This window comes from Barbus barbus (assembly GCF_936440315.1).
Source record: "Barbus barbus genome assembly, chromosome: 38".
NCBI classification, from domain to species: Eukaryota; Metazoa; Chordata; class Actinopteri; order Cypriniformes; family Cyprinidae; genus Barbus; species Barbus barbus.
In genome coordinates, this window is record NC_136716.1 from 12,457,375 (window position 1) to 12,482,454 (window position 25,080).

Below are 25,080 nucleotides of genomic sequence, written 5' to 3' on the forward strand. Positions count from 1 at the left end.
TATTTTGTCGAACTATCTATCTAAACTATCATTAAATACTAAAATAGGCTATTCGTGTGTTGGTGTAATAAGATGTCAAATTGATTTATGCCATAAAACCTGGTAATTTTCAGGAATCGCTTTAATAAAATTAATAACCTTACTCACGTGTCCGATGTTGCTACTTGCTAGCAGTTTTATAATGTTGGAAATTATTACTGTACACACCGCTACAAAACAAATGTTCATCCAAACAGCACAGCAGGAGGCACTGTCTGAAAAAAACGATAGTTCTGGGAGTGCAGGTCTGAGCGTGCAGTAATCAAGCTGCAAACTCCCAGGTGCGCTTGCGAGGATGTTTCTCCTGAGGATATTCTTTGCCATATCCTTTATAACTTTACTTCTGTTTATTTTTGTAACGTTGCACAATGGAAACGGCACTCTGAAGGCATATTCGCGGTAAGAAACATTTACTAAATAGTTTGTTCAAATGATTTCCTCTACCAAAATGTTTCCGTCATGTAAAGCAATAACAGAAAGGAGTCTGATAACTCTGCTACCCTTCTCCTTAGACAATATGATTTCTTATGTGTGGAGGAAGGCAATGTCGCAGATTGTTTGAAGAGGGTTGAGGTGCCTGACCCAACCAACAGTTCAGCTGTGACTGACACGGGAGCAAACACTACAGCGAGCCTTGATCCTCTTGGAACTCAGTCAACCCTTCTACCATTTATGGACAAGCACAACTTTACTTCTTTGCCTCAGTGGAAATTTGGTGATATATATCGGTTGGATCCACAGTTTAAACAGAGTGTAAGTAAAGTGAACAACAACAGCAACTTCCAGACTTATATTAACTGGTTTTAGTTTTTTTTTCACTCTTAGTAATTTTTTCATTGATTAATTTGGGACTTTTTGAACGCAACACAATATTATTTTTTTGTGTATATTTAATAATAGATCAAATCAAACTTGACCATTTTTTTTTTTAGATAAACATAAAGCCTACTGCATCACGTTTATATTTTAGGACTCTAAATGATCAACTTGATTACAAATTTGCTGAAAAACACAATCTACATGCCTTCTGATAGTTTTTATCGTTTGCAAGTAAAAGGCCTTTTAGTGTAATTCTGAAAATGTCCATCTTCAGGTCATGGTGCATGTCTTTTTGCAGCCTAATTTTGAATGATTTTTTGCAAAGAAAATGTAAAAAACTTTTTCATTGTTCGTAATATTTTAAAATGAGCATTTACTGGACCGAGGCAACTTACTGTATTTTACATGATTTCTCCATGCATAATTTTTTCCCCCTAGAAAATGATACAACCCCATTTTCAAAAATGGTGGGAGACTTTGTAAATTGTCAAAACAAGAATCTTTGATTTGTCAATTCGATTTAATTCTTTCTCATTTGTTAATTCTCATTTAAATGGAAAAACTACAAAGAAAAGATTTACAATATGAGCTTCATATTCTCGCTATATCATTCTACATGGAATAGAAGCCTGATAATGAGAAAATGTAAAACACTTATGCAACTTTTCAAACAGTTTTTCATTTGTCAGGCTTTAAGTGGTTAAAGACGTTTTCAATATGTTTTTCAGAAATGCATGGCTTCCTTGATATATGCATGTATCAACCCCCCCCCCCCCCCCCCCCCCTGACATAAACATGATACAAAGCTAAAAAAAAATATATATATTTTTTTGTCTAGATTTTTCTGAGTACTTTTTTCATATGTTCTTCAGGAATGCACAATATCTTTGCGAAACTCTTCAAATCCCGTGTTTAAGGAGAAGTTTATTCCAAACATTCAGCTGTTTTTACAAAGTGATCATCTCAACATGAGTGAGTGGAACCAACTTTATCACTTCAACAACCCTTTTGGCTACATGGGACTAAATTACACAGGTTTGTTTAATCCTAAAGCATAAATGCGATAAAGCAGATGGTTTATTAAGACATGGTTTTAGAATAATGCACAATTTTTCTTCTTTATAGCCATAAAAGCAGCTGTTGACACCATCCCTAAACTTGCATCTACCCAGTTACTACAAGTACCCACAAGAGCGAAGGATGGCTGTATTCGCTGTGCTGTTGTTGGGACTGGCGGCATTCTCAATGGCTCCAGGCTAGGAAAGGAGATTGACTCTTCCGATTATGTGTTCAGGTAAACTGAAAATTTTGCTTGGCAGATTAAATCAGTCAGTTATTATGTGTAAATCAGAATATCTTGTCGAAACTTTAACCTCTTAAAGGGATAATTCACCCAAAAATGAAAATTACCCCATCATTCACTCACCGCCATTTATATGAATTTCTTCTTTCAGACAAATACATTCGGAGTTATATTAAACTCTTCAAATCTTTATTATGGCAGTGAATGGGGGTCGCGATTTTGAAGCCCAAAAAGTGCATCCATTCATCATAAAAATTATTCCACATGGAGGATTTCAATAAACCAAGAGGAGACTGTTTTTTTCTTTGCTGTAAACAGAACTTGGTTCTCACGAGACTAGCATATTCTCACCGGAGCTTCTTGATTCAACAAGGTGCTGAAAGCATTCTTTAGAAATGTTGGCCCATATTGATAGGATAGCATCTTGCAGTTGATGGAGATTTGTGGGATGCACATCCAGGGCACGAAGCTCCCGTTCCACCACATCCCAAAGATGCTCTATTGGGTTGAGATCTGGTGACTGTGGGGGCCATTTTAGTACAGTGAACTCATTGTCATGTTCAAGAAACCAATTTGAAATGATTCGAGCTTTGTGACATGGTGCATTATCCTGCTGGAAGTAGCCATCAGAGGATGGGTACATGGTGGTCATAAAGGGATGCACATGGTCAGAAACAATGCTCAGGTAGGCCGTGGCATTTAAACGATGCCCAATTGGCACTAAGGGGCCTAAAGTGTGCCAAGAAAACATCCCCCACACTATTACACCACCACCACCAGCCTGCACAGTGGTAACAAGGCATGATGGATCCATGTTCTCATTCTGTTTACGCCAAATTCTGACTCTACCATCTGAATGTCTCAACAGAAATTGAGACTCATCAGACCAGGCAACATTTTTCCAGTCTTCAACCGTCCAATTTTGGTGAGCTCGTGCAAATTGTAGCCTCTTTTTCCTATTTGTAGTGGAGATGAGTGGTACCCGGTGGGGTCTTCTGCTGTTGTAGCCCATCCGCCTCAAGGTTGTGCGTGTTGTGGCTTCACAAATGCTTTGCTGCATACCTCGGTTGTAACGAGTGGTTATTTCAGTCAAAGTTGCTCTTCTATCAGCTTGAATCAGTCGGCCCATTCTCCTCTGACCTCTAGCATCAACAAGGCATTTTCGCCCACAGGACTGCCGCATACTGGATGTTTTTCCCTTTTCACACCATTCTTTGTAAACCCTAGAAATGGTTGTGCGTGAAAATCCCAGTAACTGAGCAGATTGTGAAATACTCAGACCGGCCCGTCTGGCACCAACAACCATGCCACGCTCAAAATTGCTTAAATCACCTTTCTTTCCCATTCTGACATTCAGTTTGGAGTTCAGGAGATTGTCTTGACCAGGACCACACCCCTAAATGCATTGAAGCAACTGCCATGTGATTGGTTGATTAGATAATTGCATTAATGAGAAATTGAACAACAGGTGTTCCTAATAATCCTTTAGGTGTGTGTGTGTGTGTGTGTATATGTATCTCTAGGATGGCTTGAGGGTGAGTAAATCATGGGTTAATTTTCATTTTTGGGTGACCCTTTCCTTTTAATCACTTGTTTGATTCTGCTAGGGTGAATGCAGCCATTATAGCAGGCCATGAGGAGGATGTTGGGAAAAGGACGTCCGTTTATGTGCACACAGCACATTCCTTAATCCAGTCGCTCATGATACACAAAAAGAGAGGTTTCAAACAGATTCCTACTGACAAGGTGTGTCTAAACTATCACTTGTTCCTATATGTGGGCTACTTTGGTTGAACCTGAGTGTTTTTTTTTATTAATTTTTTTATGGAAGGACATTAAATATGTTCTAATCCCTGAGGGTCCAAGAGACTACAACTTTCTTGAGTCCCTTATGAAGAATAGAAAAATACCATCAGGAGCATATCGTGGACGAACGTAAGTCATCCTAACAGAAAAGTAATTATCAATCAATATTTGTTATCATGAACCAGTAGTGCAAAATATACAGCCCACTTGATCATTCCTTATGGCCCACAGGCCAAGAAACTGAAAAGTTGCCAAATTAACCACACAGAGTTGCAGTTACCAAATGAGAAGCTCCACACTTCACTGTGCCATGTAGGCCTCCTTTTTTGTTTTTTGAGCTCTGAAAGCTGCTCAAAATGCTGCTGCGTGGCATTTTTACATAGGGTCTTTATCTTATTAATTTAAATAAAATGAAGTTTTCTTACCGGCCTATGGTGATTCTGAAAGAAACATACCAGGATCCTACTGTTAGGAATGTACTAATAGGGAAACTACTACTGTAACGAACATGCACATGATTTTATCGGTGTTCTTATTAATGTTCTCATTTTGCTCTGTTAGAAGTTATTATGAATTTCTTAAACTTCAATAACATAAGGCCAGATCCCACTAGTGTCGCTGATGATGCTTTGAAGTGACACTTGAGTGGACAAGAATATTCTAATATACAAATAAGCTTTCCTTTGACTCCTTCCATCACATCAAAAGGGGGGTGGAGAAACAAGGATGCACAAATAAGAAATGAGAAGCACCCTTAGATTTTTTTTTTTTTTTTTTGGTCTGCTGTTGTCTTGTGGTTTTCCTTGCAATTAGTTTCCTTAATAATTGAAATTTCACTGATGTGGTAAAATGATCACCACATTACATTGATCTGCCGTTGTATCGGTTTCATCCTTCAAGTTGTATGTTAGCTGTGTGTCTGATATGATATTCTGTCCAATGTGGCTACCGGCCCCAAATGAGTTCCCCACCCCTGTCATAAGTCAAAAATGAGAACGATTAATCGTTTTCACTTAACTATCTGCCTTGTGTTTGGCTGTTGTGGTATAAATATGCCTATTGTTCAGTGTGTTGTTGTTATTATTATTATTTATTATTTTGAAGGCCAAGGAATTATTACAGCGGCCATTTTAATGAAAGTTCTTACTACATCCTCCATCCAGACTTTCTCAGATATGTGCGTAACAGGTAAGAGCTGAAATATCCATACACTCATATATTCAGTATATTAACTTATCAGTTCATTATTTGTTGATGGCCATGTTTTACATTTTTAATTTTAGATTTCTTATGGCAAAACAATTGAAAACAAAAAGATGGTGGCTGGTCAGGCCAACTAATGGAGCGTTTACTCTTCTGCTGGCTATGCACACATGTGACATTGTAAGTGTTATTGTAATAATTCAGATTTTATCAGCTAAACTGGCCCCTGGGTTTATTTTTTTTATCAATGCCATGTTTTTTTTTCCTGCTTTCATGTAGGTGAGAGCCTATGGTTTTAGCACTGCTGACTATCGGAAATATCCAAACTACTACTATGACACCAAATATACTAAACTAGTGTTTTATGCTAATCATGATTATCGTCTGGAGATGAGAACCTGGAAGAAATTTCATGATGACAAATTTATCTGGATGTATTTGAGAGAATCTGATATCTAAATGAACCTGGGTTTCTTGAAAGAAAATCATCTTTGAAATGACCCAAATCATTGAAATGTGGTTAAGTCAGTGTTTTATTTTACAATCAAAGTGTAAATGGTTGCAAATGTTGCATTTTTGTATTGTTTGTTGTGTATTTATATTCTGGAATAAACAATTAATTATTGCATTGCAACTCTAGAGAAGATTTAATCCATTTTTGGAAGACAAGGATTATGTTGCACACTGATATTATCAGTGTCTCTTTGCAAATAATTTCTGCATATTGTAACGTTAAGGGACCCAATCAGTAGATGCCAAACTAACTAGTTCAGCTGTCAAACTCAATTCCTGAAGTGCCAGAGCCCTTGAAAGTTTTGTTCCAAATAATTAATTTTCAAATAAGCCTGAATGTCTTTATTAGCTGGATCAGATATGTTTAATTATGGTAAAATCTCAACTTTGCAGGGCCCCTGGCCCTCCAGGAATTGAGTTTGACAACCCTGAACTAGTATATGTTTCCCGCCAAGCGCTCTCAGGACATTACAGCGTCCAGGCACCAGATGTCGCACTAACTTTAGAAACTACAACGAATTAACATGGGAGTCCCAGATATTTTCCTTGACTAAATTACCATCAACGAATACGAAGGCCATTGTGAAATAACTGTTAAATTAATCTCGAATGAACACTTATGGTATAAATTCAAGCTGTAAATATAACATGACATGATATAGACATATTTGGAACATTACATCCAGCAATTTGAACGCACAGAGTATTTTATAGGAGATATTCGTCATTTCTGGAATCCTTTTTCTTGGAATATAAGAGTTTTCACAGCGCATCTTTCAGGAAGAGCGAGCTCTAGGGAGGCGCGTGACTGATCCGCGCGCGCTCACGCACCGGTCACTTGTGTTGTGTCAAGCACGTTCAAGTATGGCATTGCGCTTTTGCGATTTCCCGAACAGAAACGGAAAACATAAACGGGGTTATATTGATTGAACTTCGTCGGTTTCGTGTAATAAGTGGCTTTAAGCGCTTAAATCGACCTGACTACGGATTGGTGAGTATGTGATCCTACAGCTCTACACGACAAGTGCATTATTTATTTACAATTTGATTAATTAACACCTAGAGAGGTAACCGGTCAGGAAAGTTCTCATTAATGCTTATGGTTATTTTCTTTGTCTTATTATCCGTACTGATGCACTTTCCATAACAGCGAAACGACCAGAAGCACTCAGGTGGTCTTAGACGTGATTGGTTGCTTGTTTATTGTAAATAAAAATACAGATTCAAGATGTCATGAGATGGTTTTTTAAAACAACAACAGCAAAGTTGCGTTTTATGTACAAATATAATGTTAAAGTGTATATGACTGCAGGGCTCTTCAGATTTTGGTAGCCCGAAAATTAATTTAACTAGCCCAAATAAAATAAAGACCATAAATGCCAAACAAAAACATTTTCAATACACAAATATCAACGAATATCAAGGAAAGAGTTTTATTTTACTATTTACAAGGTTTCTGCAGAAATCTTAATCTATTTAAGGCAATTTGAAAAAATATTTATTGTACCATTTAACATTTAAAACTGTCTAAGGCCTTAAAAACTCTTCAGTTTAGTTGTATCAAATTTAAGGACCCATGGGAGCTAATGTTTTTCTTGCTGAGCAAAACTTTTCTCTATTGGGCGGACATTTCGGCACCTGAGCAAAAGCATTCTTTATACCAGACCTGTACAGCATGCACACAAAAAACTGTAACTTTTAACTTTAATGTGCTATTTATATTCGATTTGACCCTTAATGTAACTAAATGTACATTTTAGGTTACCTGAGAAAACATTTTTACTGTACAATACACTGCAGTTCAAAAGTTTGGATCAATAAAGTTTTTTAAAGATGTTTCTTTTGCTCATCAAGGCTATATCTATTTGATAAAAAATACTGAATATTATTTCACAAAATAATATAGTGAAATTATTGCAATTTAAAATAAATGTTTTCTATTTTAATATACTTTAAAATTGAATTCCTGTGAAGCAAAGCTGTATTTTCAGAGTCACATGATCCTTTAGAAGTCATTCTAATATGCTGATTTTTAATCAATGTTGGAAACAGTTGTACTGCTTTTAAATTTTTTTATACTGTATTTTTTGGGACCTGTGATATTAAAAAAAATAAAAAGTTAAAAAGAAGAGTGTTTAGTCAAAATAGAGATTTTGTGTTACAATATAAACTATTCAAAAGTTTGGGGTCAGACATTTTTATAGAAAATATTTCTATTTTGAATAAATGCTGTTCTTTTAAACTTTTTATTAATCAAAGAATCAAAGAAAAAAGTAACAGGTTCCAAAAAAATATTAAGCAGCACAACAGTTTCAACACTGATAATAAATCAGCATATTAGAATGATTTCTGAAGGATCATGGGACACTGAAGACTGGAGTAATGATGCTGAAAATTCAGCTTTCATCACAGGAATAAATGCTATTTTAAAGTATAGGTATTAAAATAGGAAACCAGTATTAGAAATTGCAATAATATTTCACTATATCACTTTTTTCTGTATTTTTTAAATGAATACAGCCTTGATGAGCAAGAGACTCAAAGTCAAAAACAAGATCAATTATTTATCAGGTTTATAATATAGCCCTAACATAATATATTATCAAAACAAACTATTTAAACTGATACAATAGAATACAAACTGAAGCAAAACTTAAGCTGAGATCTGTAAGTTAAATATATAAAAAACCGTGAACATATGAATTCTTCTATAGCTGTCTAAACATCATTATGAAGTACATTTTGCGAGCCCTGGACTGTATAGACTGAGCCATGATAATACAGCATGTCTGTTTTCCCCTTAGGTTTCCTTGTGATGTTTCTGGCTGTAAGGATGTCTTACATTCAGTATGTTCTCGCTGCTCAAGAGCAATCATCTACTTTATGTAGCATAGGACCATAAATTAAAAACTCAATGTGCTAAATATTTTGGCCATATGTGTAAAAACAAAACAAAAAAGTGATAAGGTAAACCCAAAAACCAAGTCCAAAGTTTAATGAACAGAGAGAATCATGACATTGTGAATCCAGATTAAAACACTTTCTGGAAGCTGGACAAGAGCCATGGGCAAGGAGCAGGACCTTCTTCTGGCTGTGAAGAATGGAGACCTTCCTTTAGCTCATAAACTTCTGGCCAAGATCAAGACCAACCGAAATAGTAAGTAGGCTGCTTTTTTGGTATATTTCTTATATTGGCAGCGGTCATTTGAAAACATTATCAGCCACAGATCAGATTATACATCAATTAAGTATCTTTTGAAAGTTTCCGTTTCACATTTCTAATATTTCAAATGAGGTGATCTGCAACCTGATACCCTCTACACTCATTCTTGAAAATGCTGTTATTGTGTCCCAGAACACACTTCAGGTAAAGAATTCATTTTCAAGCCCATAAATTGTTGATTTGACTTGCCTAGATGTTGTTGTGTCTAATATTAAGATTAACCATCAGGGAGTCATTTATTTAACATCTGAGCTGCAACAGCAGTGGCAATAACATTAGACTATTTGCTGAATCAGCCCTGTATGACACCAAACAACAGCTGCATCCTGACCTTTCCAGTAATGTATGCGCTTCACGTAAACACCTGATGTAAATGGGTACCTTCAGACATCAACTGCAGTTAGAATGTCACGTTAAAGCCTTTAAATCCAGTAGTCTGTCTACTCACTAGGTGGTCAAGGGTCAGTTATTGGCCAAGTTTGTGCAGTGCACCTGCAGGGATGTTTTCAGGACGCTCTGTAAGTCTTCCCCAAGCAGATGGAAACCGCTTCGACTGGAGGCCAAACAGGGTCAGTTCATGGCAGGTCAGACGGTTCATGAACTCCCCTGCATATCTGAAAGTTTATAGTCAGTCCAATTATGGTCATATTCTGCTACAGGATATTGATGGCAGTGATGGTCACACAATGCCATATCAATCTTAATCACTTTCATAAAGAAGTGCCTTGGAGATTTTTGGTAGTGGGTTTGGTTTTACAAAACAAGGCAACACCAAGCAGTTCTCAGTAACTTTTTTTATAACCGATTTTCCAGAAAGTGCCTCATTTACTTTAATTTCCCTAGTAAAAGAGTAATGTATTTAAAATAAATAGATTTCATAATAAGCAAATCTTTTAACTCACATGGTTTGAGACTTACTGATACAAAAATTACAATTAAACTTTATTTGGAGTACTGCTTGTGCACAATGCACATTCCTAATATAAAGCCTAAAATGTGTTTTAATGGCACTGTTGATGATTGTATGATCTTTGAATAATATTAGTCTTTAAGTGCAAGATATTTAAAGGGTACCTGAAGTGTACTTGCAATAGCTCCACTTTAGCACAATCAAATGTACCTTGGTATATCTTTAGTTGGACTTCAGCACTACTTCTGCACAAGAAAAAAGTGCATTAAGCACAAAATTAGTTGTTCTAATGTAAGTATACCAGTTTTAGTATACTAAAAGTACAATTGTAGGGTATTTGTCTAAGTACATAAATATGTAAATGTACTTGTAGTACACTTAGCGTGAAATAAATGTATTTCAAATACATTTTAGTATATTTATAGGTGTACTTTAATTGTAACCTTGTTATTTTTTATTTAAAGTTGCGATGAAACGAAAGAAGAAACAGATAATCAGATCAGTTCTTTTGTATTGTGACACATCTGAGTGATATAGATTATCATAAATAATGTAGAGAGAGGACTTATGCATTGTAAGATAATTGGATGAATAGAAGCTTGAGGTCGAATTTAAGAAAGTGTTTTAAGCAGACTAAATGATTGGAAAAGTCCAGTATACAAAGATCGAGTTAAATCAATAGCAAACATTTAAAAATGGAGTGAATTTTTATTTCATGCTGACTTTAAAGGAAAGGAGGAATGGGTCAAAATAATGTTTCATGTCACAAATTCTGTTGATTGAGCTTACTGTATCTTGTATTGGAACCTGAAATTCTTAACAACTTCCTTTTTGCCAAAATCTGAAATCTGGTGTTCATCTCTACCCCCACCTGTCTTGTTACAAATCAGGGATAACCCGTATGGCAAACTGACAGATTAACTTTAAAGAGAGCTGGATTTCAGCGCACCGTCATCAGGGCTATTTTGCTTTTAGTTGCTTTTGTTCCCTAAAAATGTTGTAGCCCTGTAAAACACTGGGGTAAAAATACCAGTTCCATATGAACTGAAAGCCATTGAGATTTACCACGCAAAGCACGTTTTACACAAGCTTGTACATGTTTTAATACTCTCTCCTCTTGTTCATGACAGATGGGTCAGGCTACTCAGGACTGTTTTGGAATCTGCTCAATGAGTTAATCCATGAGCGATGTTGTCAGTCATCGCTAGATCTAGTATAAACTGTAAATCAGCCTTTCCTTCAGCTTAGCAAACAGGTCCTGCATCTTACAGCCGGCTTTTAATTATTCATTGAAACTAGAGATTAATTAAAGGATGGACAGTATTATTAGCATTATGTGAGAGCTTGCATGCATTTACTATTTTTAGCTTAATTAGTCTACACAACACAAGGCTACTGTAGAAAACACAAACAGCGCAGAGCAGAAGACACGTACAACATCTAGCTCCTCACATTTATTAGAAATAACTGCATGTGAATGTGCTCTTTTGCCTTTGTTTTAATAGTCTTAAAGTGATTGTTGCGTTGTAGAGAGGATTTTCTTTTTCCCAAAAGTGCTAATGCTATTGCATTGGACTAAAACTTACTGACTTTGCTCACACAGAGTACACAAACTTCCTTAGGCCTATGTACAATTCGTTCTAAAAAGAAATACAAAATCTGTGCTAACTGAAAGAAACACGTTGACAAAATGATTTAATTGAAGATTTGGTGATAATATAGCTTAATTAGAGATTCACAGGCAATTTTTTAAAAGACTGGTCATTTTATGCAGGGACACCAAATTAGGTGGAGGAATGTCTGCACAGTGCAAGGGTTAAGTTTTGTGTAATCCCTGTTTTGCATTATTTCCACACTGTGCCTAAACCAAGTGAAATTACAAAGTGACCAGTGATAAAGGATATCTTATGTAAATCTAACTATGTGATGGCATTTTGGTTTCTGTTTTTTTGGCAATGCACTGTGAAATCTCATTGTACTTTTAAATATCAAATACGTTCTGTTTTTTATTGTGCCGTGAAGAGTTGTCACTCTCTGTGAAGAGAGACAAACCATTTGCTGTTGGAAACAGTGTCGCTTATGGTTAGTAAATGGTGTCAGAGAGAAAGTGATTGTAGCTATAATAAATATGGCTGTCATTTAGTGTAGTTACTTAACTTTTCAGCTTTGATTTGTCTCACCTTTCCTGTTTCATTTCTGGGTTCATTGTTGATGCAAATGATATTGAATCTCTGCGGGCTTCAAAAATCTCAATACATTCACCTCCTCATTGTCTTATGTAATAGGTACAGCGCAAGTAATTTGAAAGCAAGAAATCACCACTTTAAGTAATTTCAGAATAAAAGCACTTGAATAAATAATATTGCACTTACACAGATATGGCCTCATTAGTTTTGCTTTATTATATACAATAGCCTGGATTATATTTGACCTCTGTGACCCAAATGTTCTGTATTGTAAAGCTGAATAATGACCTACACTGAGACTTAACATAATCTTTGGTATCACTATGGCCATTGGTCATATGATCCACTGAGCTTCAGCTCATTCAGAACAGATTTTCTTAAACAAGACGTTACTGGCCTAGTTATTTCTAACGGCATTAATTTCACAAAAATTATTCATTGAAGCTTCCATGATAAAAATGGAGAAAAGTCTTCTACACAGACTAGCAAGGTAAATGTAAGCTTAATTCGAGCTGACTGGTTCTTGGCAGCTTTGTTTACAGTCATCAGCACCAAAACAACCTTACAAAAGCAGGTGACGAAACCAGACTATGTAAGAGATATGAAATCAGAACACCATGTCTGCTTTCGTTGAAATGATTTTATCTTCCTTCAAGTGAGTGACTAGGATCAGTCTGTAAAGATTATCTTAAATACCTTCTTTCTAACATCCTCGTACATGATTGGTTAAAGATTTTCATTCTGAAGAGGAATAGAAAGATAACCATCATGGATATGCATCTAGTCTTTGTTAGATGGCCAGTGTTACAGTTACTGAGTTTGGTAACACTTTATTTTAAGGTGTCCATAATACAGAGTAATTACCTAGTTAAGTACTTAGTAGTAGCCGTTGTACTTACATGAAACAAAATGTACTTACCATGTAACTAAGTTATGGAACAGCCTGTAATTACAGTTTGTAATTATGTTGATGTAATAGGCAGTTGTATGTAACACATGTAACAGGCCGAGTCTGTTACACAGCTACTTGTACACTTAAGTACAATCTTGATATACTTTATTTTAAGTAGCTTATGTTTGTGTAATATTCTGTAATTTTAATGTAATTAGAAAGGTATTACATGTATTTAAGATGTGTACTGGTGGGTTAAATCAAACTAAGGTGCAGCTGGATAAGGTGTACAGTATAGATACACATGAAGTACACTTAAGTACAGTCTTGATACACTTTATTTTAAGTAGTCTGTGTACTTACATTTATAATTACATTGTATAAAGTCTGCAACATGTAACAATCTTTTGGTTGCATAAGTAGCTGTGTAACAGACTTGGTTTGTTACATATGTGTAACAGTAGCTGTGTATTACATTTACATAATTAAAAACTGTAATTACAGGCTGTTCCGTAACTTAGTTACATGGTAAGTACATTTTGTTTCATGTAACTACAATGGCTACTACCACGTATTTAATTATGTAATTACTCTGTATTATGGACTTATTTGATAACTTTTTTTTATTTTTATTTCTATTTGGGTTGAATGTTTTATTTTTTTTTAAGAATAACTGACTCCCTGAATAACTGTTAAATGCCAGTGTTTTCTGTCATAGCTATGCAAAGATTTGATTTCCTAAACAGTAGCCAAACTAAACGGTTTCTTGTTATGAATTTAAATCTGTATTTAATATCAGAATGATCTCAGAGTAAAGACAGGTGCTCAAGTTTTGTGGTAGCTGTGCGTTAAAATGAAATTACTATCTTAATTCAAATGAAGGATTTTGAAAGCCTGAAAGTAATTGGTGTTGAGTGCTACTGTAAGGTTAACCCTGCCTGGTTTAAATGTTTGAAAATGATTAACAGTTGAAAACATTCATTAGAAATGTAGAAAAGTAATCAAATGTAATCAGTTACATTAATAAAGTAATTGAAAATATTAACACACTTATTACATTTTAAATAGGGTCACTTACAATCTGTTACATTTCCAAAGAAGCCTTCTCAACACCGTTCGTAGCCCAGTGTGGGTAGGATAAATAGTATTTTGTATTTTGCAGAATGACAATTTATCAGTGATACTTTGCCTTTCAGACAGAGGTTTGTTTGAGTCTTTTGCAAGATCATTTACATTATTTCAAGTGTACAGTGAGCCAGTAAGTCACCTTTGTGCGCAGTCACGTTGTGCGTGTTACATAACCAGGTCCTTCATTTATCTCCGCTCATCCACTGACAGTGAGCTCAGACACCTTGACAATTTTCCAGTTGTTTTGTTCAGGAAGGCTTTCATCATGTGGCAGAACATTGTTTAAGAAATGAGCCAAGATCCAGTGTTTTGGAAAGGTATTACAGTAAAACCTTTTTCCTATTTTGTGGTGTTAATTCCCTTTGAACACACTGTCACAAAGGCTCATGGGATAACAGTAATGTGACTGCTGGGTCTTGTGCGCCACACATAAAGATGCTGAAATCCATGTGGGTAAAGGGGTATAGCTAGGTGGTTCAACCTTATGCAGAAATGAAAACTCCTTTTTCTACAGTCTTCATTTTTAATGCAAGATTATTGCTAATAATATTTCTAATAAGAGAAGTTGTTAGCTTGTATTTTACTGTACTGTTTACTGGAACAAACTGTAGGTAGGTCATTCAAATCTATTACCCCAAAGCCAAACCAAATCACTAGCGCTCCATCTAATTAAAGTCATTATCTAATCTGTTGAGAGATTGACCTGCAACACCTGCTTCTGTTCCTGTAAATTTCAGAAAAGTATTTAGTCGTGTGTGTGCTTGTGTATTTTTGAGTCATGAATATCAAGATGTTTTTCTTAGGGTTATTAGGGTTATTCTGCTCCATTTGAGATGAACAAAACATGTCTTTTGTTGTCAAAATGTGTGATTTTTTTTTTTTTTTTTTTTTTTTTTTTTTTAATGACATGGTCACACATTCGTTTTTTTGCCTCATGACAACAAAATGGCAGGTTAGTGGCACAACTTTGATTTGATTGTCAAAAGGTTTTCAAGTATTATATTGCTTTGCATATTGCAAATTCGCAATATTGCAATTTGTTTTTTTCTCTTGAAATTATAGTAAAACGCTAAACATTCCAACTTTTCAGCTTGATAATTTTCTTTATTTTATTTTTTAATTTTTTTTTAAACAAATGACTTAATTCCGAAATTTAGAAACATTTTCACTATAGAAGTGTATTCAAGTCTTTAAAAAATAAAATAAAAATTTGTATGAATTTTGACGCATTTTTTACATAACATGACACTTTTCTTTTATTGACCCATAAGATCCCCATAAATGCTACAATCATGGCTTCAGACATTCAAAAAATCTCTCTTTTTTTGGAAAGTTTTGAAATATACAAATAGCCTTATAGTGAAATGATTTTACATTTTAAAAATCTTTATTTTTTTAAATATCATGAAGTGTAATATGCTCCTATGATGGCAAAGCTGAATTTCAGCCGTTATTTTAGTTTTTTAGTGTCACATGATCCTTAAGAAATTATTATAATATGCTGATTTGGTTCACAAGAAATGTATTTTATTTCTTTTAATTTCTTTTATTTGTAAAATGTATTTTCAGTGTTGAAAATAAACGACTTAATGTTGTGGAAACCATGCTATATATTTTTTAGGATTCTTGAATAGAAAGTTCAAAAGAGCTTTTATTTTAAATACATGTAATTTAATGCAGCCTTGCTGAATAAAAGTATTAATTCCTTTTAAAAAAATCTTAGTGACACCAAACTTTTGAATGGTAGTGTACTTGAAAATGTCATTACATCAATTTATATTTTATGCATATGTATGGATCATTTGAAGTGTGTGCTTAACTGTGCTGCAAAATCTTCATTCAGGTTTTGTTTGGCATCTTATGAGTTGTGTTTGGAAATGGCTTGGCATTAATTAAAGACTAAGAGCTGACATTAGTTTGACATTTTCACAGATGCATTTTCTGTGACATTTATTGTCGGTGTAAATGTGCCAAATTCCTAAATTTATTGTATATTTAAGGCTATTGTTGATTATACCTTAGACACTCTCTTCTCACCTGTTTACATCCAAACTTTAGATTCACTCAGTACCTGTATGTTGTGATTTTAAAGGTTTTTGAGGGGAGATTCTATTCATAAGGAAAGATGGAAAGATGCCTTCAGGCATAAAAAACCCAACAGGCTCAGTGACAATGAATGACTTGATACAAGGTGTCCTTTAAATTGGCTCATTATGTTTATTGTGTGGGTTTAGGGAGTGGTTGAGTCCTGTGCGGTTACTGTGGCTCATTTCATTTGAGAGATGCCCACATTAGAAGCAGCTTTTCCATTCAACGAGAAAAGACCACTGTTGACAGACACAAAGGGTGTTTGTGTTTGCACGCACACTTTTGTGTGGATACTGTGAGCGAGGGGGAGAGAGAGGGGGACGTAGATGGAAATTGAGAGATAGGGTGGGTTAGCCATGTCTGGAATGTTGTCTCATGTTGAAACTCGAACTCCTCTTGAAAGGCCCACAACATCAACTTTTTTTTTTTTTTCTTCCCCTGCAGCGATATGTAAAGTTCATAGCTCCGTTGGCATCGTTCCCTCTGCCCGCTGGCTGTGGCATATAGCCCTCAGTGGGGTGGTTCTGTTGGAATACAACAGGGCCTGTGATTAGCCCAGCATGAGCCAAAGGCATGGCTTACAGACCCTGCAGATCCATAGGAATTCAGTGGTGGCAATGTGTGAAGCATACAGTGTTAGACTACTTGGATCTGCCAAAATAGGGTATAGCTATAGATGGGATTTGCATTGATCTGTCTACTTCACATGTACACTTTTTAGCTTCTTGTTCAGCTTAGTTAATATGTACTAATGCAACACAACCCTTCAACTTGTCACAGCTTAATTTAATTGCATGGAAGCAGTTACATTTTTGGAATCAGAATCCATTTGCATTGGGACTACGGGAAGAATGTTTTTTTAGCCATAACCAGATCCACTGAAATTCAAATTTTGTGTCTGTGTTAGGGATGCATCGATCCGATACTCAGGATCGGTATCGGCTCCGATACTGGAATTTCTGCCAGATCAGGTATCGGTTTGACGAGACCGATCCAAATCTGATATTGTGCGTATACTATTCTGTGTTATTGTTAAGCCCCACGAAAGCACCAAAACATTAGAAAGCACCATAAAGTCAAAGTCCAAGTGTTCTGAAGCCCTTCCATAGTTTAATGTGAGGTACAGATGAATATTTAAGTCGTTAAATTCAAGTTCACGTAAATTCTTCTCTCCGCTGCTTCTGTCTGTCATCCTCCGTTCATCATTCAAACTGTGTCACGTTCGGTTAAGACAGTCAAGATGATGAAACTCTCTCCAAGAGCGCTCAATAACTGAGATTTAAAACTGTTAAACGAAAAGGATCAATAAACTGTGCACAGATTTAATAAGCTACGCACCAATATCTCTTTCTTTTTGTGCTTTGAACTTCTCTATGCGGAGCTGCACTCTGTGACTCCGTGCTGCTTCAAGCGCATCGTTCTGCGCACGGGAAGCCATAAGCACTTTGTGCCACTCTCTATCGGAGCTTTTCGTATTATAATGCTTTTGCGCAATGAAAGATTATTTAAAGCGTTTCTTGTTCTGTCCTATCAAGGCTTTTAATAATCTAATGTATAGCACAGTAATGGAGGCAGCAACATTTATGATATATATGATAGATGGGACTCCTCTATCATATGTCGCTGCCTTCATTGTGCTATACATTTAAAAGAAATGTCTTTTAATTTTGTAGTTTATATTTATAAATAAATACATTTACTTGTTTTCATTAATGTATTTTACAACAATACAAAGAGCAATGTGTAATATTTTACCAGATATAGTCCTTCGCATATTCACTTTTATTTGTTCCCCACTAAATAATGTTATCACTAAATGTTTAGATTTTATAAAATTGTGCACTCATGATTTTTCTAGAATAAAGTTTGCTGCTAAATTATCCACTAACCTAATTTATAATAATATTTTTGTCATAGATTATGAATGGGCCTGTTTACACCTGGTCATTTCATGTGTTTTCACTGATCGGATATCTATCTGATTTGTTAAAACGTTTCAATTTACACATGGCCACAAAGTCGCAAAACGGATATAAATCCGATCTTCAATTCCTGCGATATATTTAAATGAAACGAAATTCACGTCAACGAAATCAAAAGATAAGCGCTGCATTTTATTAATTATCAGCTCATTTCAAGATCAAAGACCGCAATAGGAGAGCACGTGGCATCAGCATTGGAAAGATAAGTTTGTCTTATACTTTTAATGAAGTGTATTGTGTTGATCATCTGCGTCTTACTTTAAGTTTCATTCGTGGCAGTTTGAGTGTCTGCTTGCTGAAGAGATACTCAGCTACTCGTCCGCGGCGATGCGTGTTGCATTAGCGCAGTCATATCTGACTATAATGTCATATAGCCTATAACACGGTCTCACACGTTTATTTTTATTTTTTACATTTTGGGACAAGTAAAATTTACATATGTGGTTTCAACAACCAGATGCGTTTACACATGTCCAGTTTAGTTTGGAATGCGGCCCAGACCACCTCCTGAAGTGGTTTGAGCGATCAGATTTATATTACAAAACGCATGAAGTGACCAGGTGTAAACAGCCCCTATATATTTTTTCATGTTATTTTTTCTTTAAAATGAAGTTGTCTAATAGTAAATAATGTTTAACACACAAAAGAGTGACACAGAAGTATAGAAATTCTACATTAATAAAAAAAAAAAAAAAAAAACTGCGCTGTATCGTATCGGATCGGAATTGGTCGATACTCAGAATTTTCTGGATCGGATCGGATTTGAAAAAATGGTATCGTTGCATCCCTAGTCTGTGTTTAGTAACCACTGTGTGGTAGTGAGTGCTGCTGTAATGTTTTTATTTTAAATTTTTTTTTTTATAGGCCAACCCGAAAGTTAGCATCACCCTGGTTCCCTTGACAAAAACCCCAGGGCTTGCAAAATTGCGAGCCGACTTCCCGGGGCTTTTGTATCTTCCAGCCAGGCTGCCCAAAATCTGTCACTGCCCTGTCCGATGGGCTGTCTTGAATAGTGATTTAAAATTCCTTCCTTGATTTGCGTTGTTCACTCGCTTGTAGGGGTGAAACGGATAATAGTTGATAATTTGCACGTTACCAATTTAAATATTCAAACGTTTTAAAACTTTGATGCCATGAAGAGACTAAAAAGAATTCAATTCAGTACTTTGCGCAAAGAGCGGCGTTTCAGACAACTCATGAACCCAAAATTAATTCCTTTTACACGTCTCCTTGAGCTTGAACTGACACATTTACACAAAATTATCTGAAAATACATGTCTGGGCAATTATTCTCATAAACACAGTCAGTTATGTCTTACGTGAACGTTGACAGTAGAGAAATAACTCGCATTGTATCATTGTATTGGACAGCAACCTATAAAAACCTGCTGTTGTCTGTCATTTAATGTTAATCATACAACAAAACACAACTTTAACAAAGATTAATCTATATTTAATTTATAGAGTGAATTTATAGTGTTATTTTACCCTTAATTATTACATTTATGTACCTGAAAACTAATTACACCTTGTTTTATTTGTAACTTTTATTTATTTTATTTCTAGGCTTGAAATGTTTACTTGTTCTTATTTTATTACTGACTGTTCAATTGTGTTTAAAAATGTTTGACCTTTATTAGTTATGCTACTAGTTTTTTATTTGGTATCGAGGAACTTACCAAAGTTCCAAAGAAGGCCCCGTTTCACAGATGGAGCTTAGCTTAAGCCAGGACTAGGCCTTAGTTAAATTAAGATACAACCCGAATTCCGGAAATGTTGGGAGGTTTTTTTAATTTGAATAAAATGAAAACTAAAAGACTTTCAAATCATATGAGCTAATATTTTATTCACAAAAGAACATAGAGAACATAACAAATGTTTAAACTGAGAAAATTTACAATTTTATCCACTAAATGAGCTCATTTCAAATTTGATGCCTGTTACAGGTCTCAAAAAAGTTACGGCGGCAACATAGGGCTGAAAAAGCAAGACATTTTGAAAAGATTCCGCTGGGAGAACAGCTATAAACTAATTAAGTTAATTGACATCAGGTCTGTAACATGATTAGCTATAAAAGGAATGTCTTAGAGAGGCAGAGTCTCTCAGAAGTAAAGATGGGCAGAGGCTCTCCGATCTGTGAAAGAATGTGTAAAAAAATTGTGGAATACTTTAAAAACAACATTCCTCAATGTCAAATTGCAAAGGCTTTGCAAATCTCATCATCTAAGTGCATAACATCATCAAAAGTTTCAGAGACTACTGGAGAAATCTCTGTGCGTAAGGGACAAGGCTGAAGACCTTTGTTGGATGCCCGTGGTCTTCGGGCCCTCAGACGACACTGCACCACTCATCTGCATGATTCTGTCATTGACATTACTAAATGGGCCCAGGAATACTTCCAGAAATCACTGTGGGCAAACACAATCCGCCGTGCCATCTGCAGATGCCAACTAAAGCTCTATCATGCAAAAATGAAGCCATATGTGAACATGGTCCAGAAGCGCCGTCGTGTCCTGTGGGCCAAGGCTCATTTAAAATGGACTGTTTCAAAGAGGAAAAAAAGTGGTCTGGTCAGACGATTCCAAATTTGCCATTCTTGTTGGAAATCAGGGACGCCGTGTCCTCCGGGCTAAAGAGGAGGGAGATCTTCCTGCGTGTCATCAGCATTCAGTTCAAAAGCCAGCATCTCTGATGGTATGGGGGTGCACAAGTGCATACGGTATGGGCAGCTTACATGTTTTGGAAGGCACTATGAATTAGGGGTGTGTGCGAAATTGAAAAATAATATCTCTATTTTCTGGGATTTTATCGATAATAATTAGACAATATTTTGCTGACTGTGGTACTGTGCTAGTATTTTAAGGACTACCATGGACAGCTGACTCCTAACGTTTTTGATATTCTTCATATTCTGTGATGATCAGTTCACACTGATAGAAATTAATCTTTTCTAACAAGTTTAAATTGATTTTTACCTTTTATAAAGCCATTTTTCTAAAAGTGTCCATTATCTTTTGAGTCAAAGTATTACATTTAATCAGTGAAGCAAATTAAATCCGTATCAATAAAATTCATCTTTGCAGTGCAGAGGAAACACAGAAGCTGCATCTGAAGTGGCATTTAGATGTATTTACACACTGTTTAGTGCAGAACGTGAATGCATTAATGTTATATTAAACATAAAATGCTGAATACTGTTGTTTGAAATTATTTAAATAATAAAAGATTCTTTAAATGTGAAATTAAAACCACCAGTAGGTGGCAGCAAGTCACTGTAGACTTAATCATGCAGTGAAAAATGCACTCACACGCGCACTACTCTAGACTTCACGTAATGTATGCATGCACTCTTTAGGTGTTTTAAATGGTTTTTGCAAAATACTGGATAATGTCAAATCGCACATCGTTAAAACAACAATTATGATATCGCAGATGATATATATCACACACCCCTACTATGAATGCTGAAAGGTATATTATGCTCCCCTCCAGATGACGTCTATTTCAGGGAAGGCCTTGTGAATTTCAGCAGGACAATGCAAAACCATATACTGCAGCTATTACAACAATATGGCTTCGTAGTAGAAGAGTTTGGGTGCTGAATTGGCCTGCCTGCAGTCCAGATCTTTCACCTATAGAGAACATTTGGCGCATTACTAAATGAAAAATATGTCAAAGACGACCACAAACTCTTCAGCAGCTGGAAACCTGTATCAGGCAAGAATGGGACCAAATTCCAACACCAAAACTCCAGAAACTCATAACCTCAATGCCCAGACGTCTTCAAACTGTTTTGAAAAGAAGAGGAGATGCTACACCATGGTAAACATGCCCTCGTTCCAACTATTTTGAGACCTGTAGCTGGCATCAAATTCGAAATGAGCTCATTTTGTGCATAAAATTGTAAAATTTCTCAGTTTAAACGTGTTATGTTATCTAGGTTCTATTGCGAATAAAATATTGGCTCATGTAATTTGAAATTCTTTCAGTTTTCATTTTATTCAAATTTAAAAATCGTCCCAACATTTCCGGAATTCGGGTTGTATTTAAGTAGCTTTTATAAAAATGCCTTAGAAGAAAACGTTTCAGGTGTGCATCTTGAGACGGAACTATGGCACTGACATATTTTAAGATATGCCAGAGCAAGATATTTTCAGTTGAGACGGCTTAAACGAGCATTTTAGTCTGGTACTTGCTTAAGCCTTGTCTGTGAAACTGATGGAAAGTGTTCTTTAAATAATGTTTTTTTTTTTTTGCTCTCCCAAAAATGATCCGATCTGTGGCTCAAAATACATAGTACGATCCGATTCATAAGTTTTGTGATCCGTTGCACCCCTACTCTCTTGACTCTCTTGTTTTTTAAAGAAAAATCACAGAAGTTTTTGATCATCCTGATTTGTGTTCAGCTGATTTAAAAAAAAAAAAAATTGGTTAGTTAAATTCATTTTGGACTACCAAAATCTGATGAATGCCCGTCCGAAGGGCTACCAGTCTTGCACCCAATAGGTTTTTTCCATTGTATTTTGGATTATTGCAGAACATGAGCACTGTGACCAACAAAAGTTTGATTCTTACATGTTTTGTTCATCATAATAACTTCACAATTTTGAAGCCTTAATATCATCCCCAGACGTAATGAGCTAATTTGTAGACTTTAAATAAACTACACATCAGTCGGATGACTTCACCATCACCCCCATTAAGCTTACTGCAACTCATTCAGTTTTTATTTAAAAAAACATTTTCCCTGAAAGTTTAAGTTAGAATAGTTTGCAAGAGCGTGATAAACATGAGACTGTGAAAGTTGAATCAGATGTGTTCTATATTGTGTGTTGTGAAATGATTTAAAGACATGCAGTGCATCTTTTCACATTCTGTACACATCCTTACATTTTTCCTTTTTATGTCTTTAAAAGAAAACCATGAAAGGCCTTTTCACTCTCTTAAATACAGGAGTGAAATATTATAGTGAGCTGATTGCTGCCTCACTTTAGATGCCTAGAATCACAGAATAATAGATGTAGTTTTCACAAATAAAACATTTTTTTCTGATTGGTTTTAATCCAGAAGATGTGGGGGGAGGAATTCATCGCATCGTTATGGCTCCCACTTTGCTGGAGGGAACAAATAGTTATAGATCCAATTACTTGTGGATTTCTCTGATTTGGAGCAGGAGAGAGGGTCTTTTTTGAGGGTGATGGATTGAGATATATGAAATGGATGGAAAGGTTTCTGAGCAGGTGAATGATTGACGTGTAGAAGATAAGAATACAAAGAAAAGTTTAGGTTTGTGACATTTGTGACAAGTCGAAATGGGACAGGCAGCTGTGTGTGTACTGACAGGTAAGAGAACAGTTTCCATTTGCAGATAAGACTCTTCATTTCCATGTTTGTTTGAGATAAAAGCGGTCAGGATGCTGTGTAGCTCAGAGCTGGTTTTAAATGATGACACAGCTCTGTGTTGTTTAGAGGACAGACTTGTCTACTGACAGTTGGGACAGTCTTGCGTTCATCGCTCTTCACTTAGTGACCTACATCACATGTTCCCTTTAGCGACAGGTGGAGTGAACAATTTTTTCAGTGTTTTGTATTTTTTGATGTTTACAATGCTTACAAAGCTACTCTTTGTTGCTAAAATATTCTATTTTTGTTTACTTTTTCTTCTCCACATCATTAGAACATTCTAACTTACATTATAGAACTGTGTGCCTGCAAATCTAATTGGTCAAAGAGCTTTTTTAATTTTGATAATTACAGTCCTGCAGCATTGGGACTTTTAGGGCCCTATGAATTCGGTTTATTTTTTTCCAAATTCATTTTTTTTTCCATTTCAATTTTTCTGGATTCAGTTTTTTTCAGTTTAAATTTTTTGTAGACTCTGTTTTAATGGTTAAAATTTAAATTGTATTCATCAAAAGCATCTCTCATTAATATTTTTTTTTTTAACAATTTAAGTTTTTTTTTTCCGCAAATTCAGTTTTATTTATACCAAATTTTACAAAATCTGTTTTCCCTAAATTTTCTGGATTCCATTTTAATGGTTTTGTTAAATATTAATAATCATCTCTAATTAATTGATTTTATAAAAAATAAATAAATCTTATTTTCCATAAATACTTAGGATGTAACGATTAACTGTGAGCCGGTTGAAAATCAATCCAAATATGTGACGATTCAAATCGGTTGAGATGCTTAACAAATCGCGATTCAATTAGGGGTAGGAGTTTATATGAATGTATGTGAAGCCCTAAAAGCACTGCACGATTTTCGGCTGTCCCAGATGAAGGATTGGCATCGTTAAACAATCATGGCGAATCAGAAATTGCCGCGATTGTTTCACGATGCCAGTCTTTCGTCTGGGATAGCCAAAAATGGTGTAGTGTGTCTCGGGCTTGAGGGGAACTTACTGTTTTTAGAAAAGTTTAGATGGTATTTTTGTGCAGCGCTGCTTTGTTTACAGCGGAAACCAAGGAAACGCTTTAAAAGAGTGAATCTGCATCTCATTCAGCTTGTCTGCAGATATTTTTTATGTATAGTGTCACAAAACTGAAGTCAGACCATTCTGTTTTTTTCAAATTTCGAAATTATACAATCTAATTTAGATTAAAAACGGCTTATGTTGCATGTATGCAGCATCTTTGTTTGGATCATGATTAAAATGCAGTGGTTTCCTCTAATTTTAAATGGAAAGAGCACAGACCTTATTTTGTTTATAAGAGATTTATTTTATTTGTTACTTATATATTTGATTTGGGGCTTGTTTAAAAATTTTAGTTTAGTTTTGTTATTTACATTTACATTATATTTACATTTTGTTATTTAGCAGACGCTTTTATCCAAAGCGACTTACAAATGAGGACAATAGAAGCAATCAAACTTAACAAAAGAGCAATAATATGCAAGTGCTATATTAGTATATTATTATGGTGTTATATTTCAATTTCACAAAGAAACGTGCAGTTTTATGTCCATGCAATAATAAAAGGAC

General features: G+C 35.4%; 2 protein-coding genes across 2 annotated transcripts in view; both read left to right on the plus strand.

The window, feature by feature from the left end:
- The first annotated feature begins 268 nt into the window (after positions 1-268).
- Positions 269-5,802, plus strand: st6galnac1.2 (ST6 (alpha-N-acetyl-neuraminyl-2,3-beta-galactosyl-1,3)-N-acetylgalactosaminide alpha-2,6-sialyltransferase 1, tandem duplicate 2). The gene is made up of 9 exons (XM_079397829.1): positions 269-438; positions 552-792; positions 1,731-1,893; positions 1,984-2,152; positions 3,769-3,907; positions 4,020-4,096; positions 5,072-5,155; positions 5,251-5,350; positions 5,450-5,802. Exons 1-9 carry the CDS (start codon positions 335-337, stop codon positions 5,627-5,629), a joined length of 1,257 nt encoding a protein of 418 aa, XP_079253955.1. The 5' UTR covers positions 269-334; the 3' UTR covers positions 5,630-5,802.
- A 659-nt stretch (positions 5,803-6,461) lies between these two features.
- Positions 6,462-25,080, plus strand: part of caskin2 (CASK interacting protein 2) — a 79,594-nt gene continuing 60,975 nt past the window's right edge. Inside the window, exons 1-2 of the mRNA XM_079397720.1 lie at positions 6,462-6,674; positions 8,488-8,840. Of these exons, the coding sequence (XP_079253846.1) occupies positions 8,747-8,840 (94 nt within the window). The 5' untranslated portion in view covers positions 6,462-6,674; positions 8,488-8,746. The remainder of the gene's footprint in view (positions 6,675-8,487; positions 8,841-25,080) is intronic.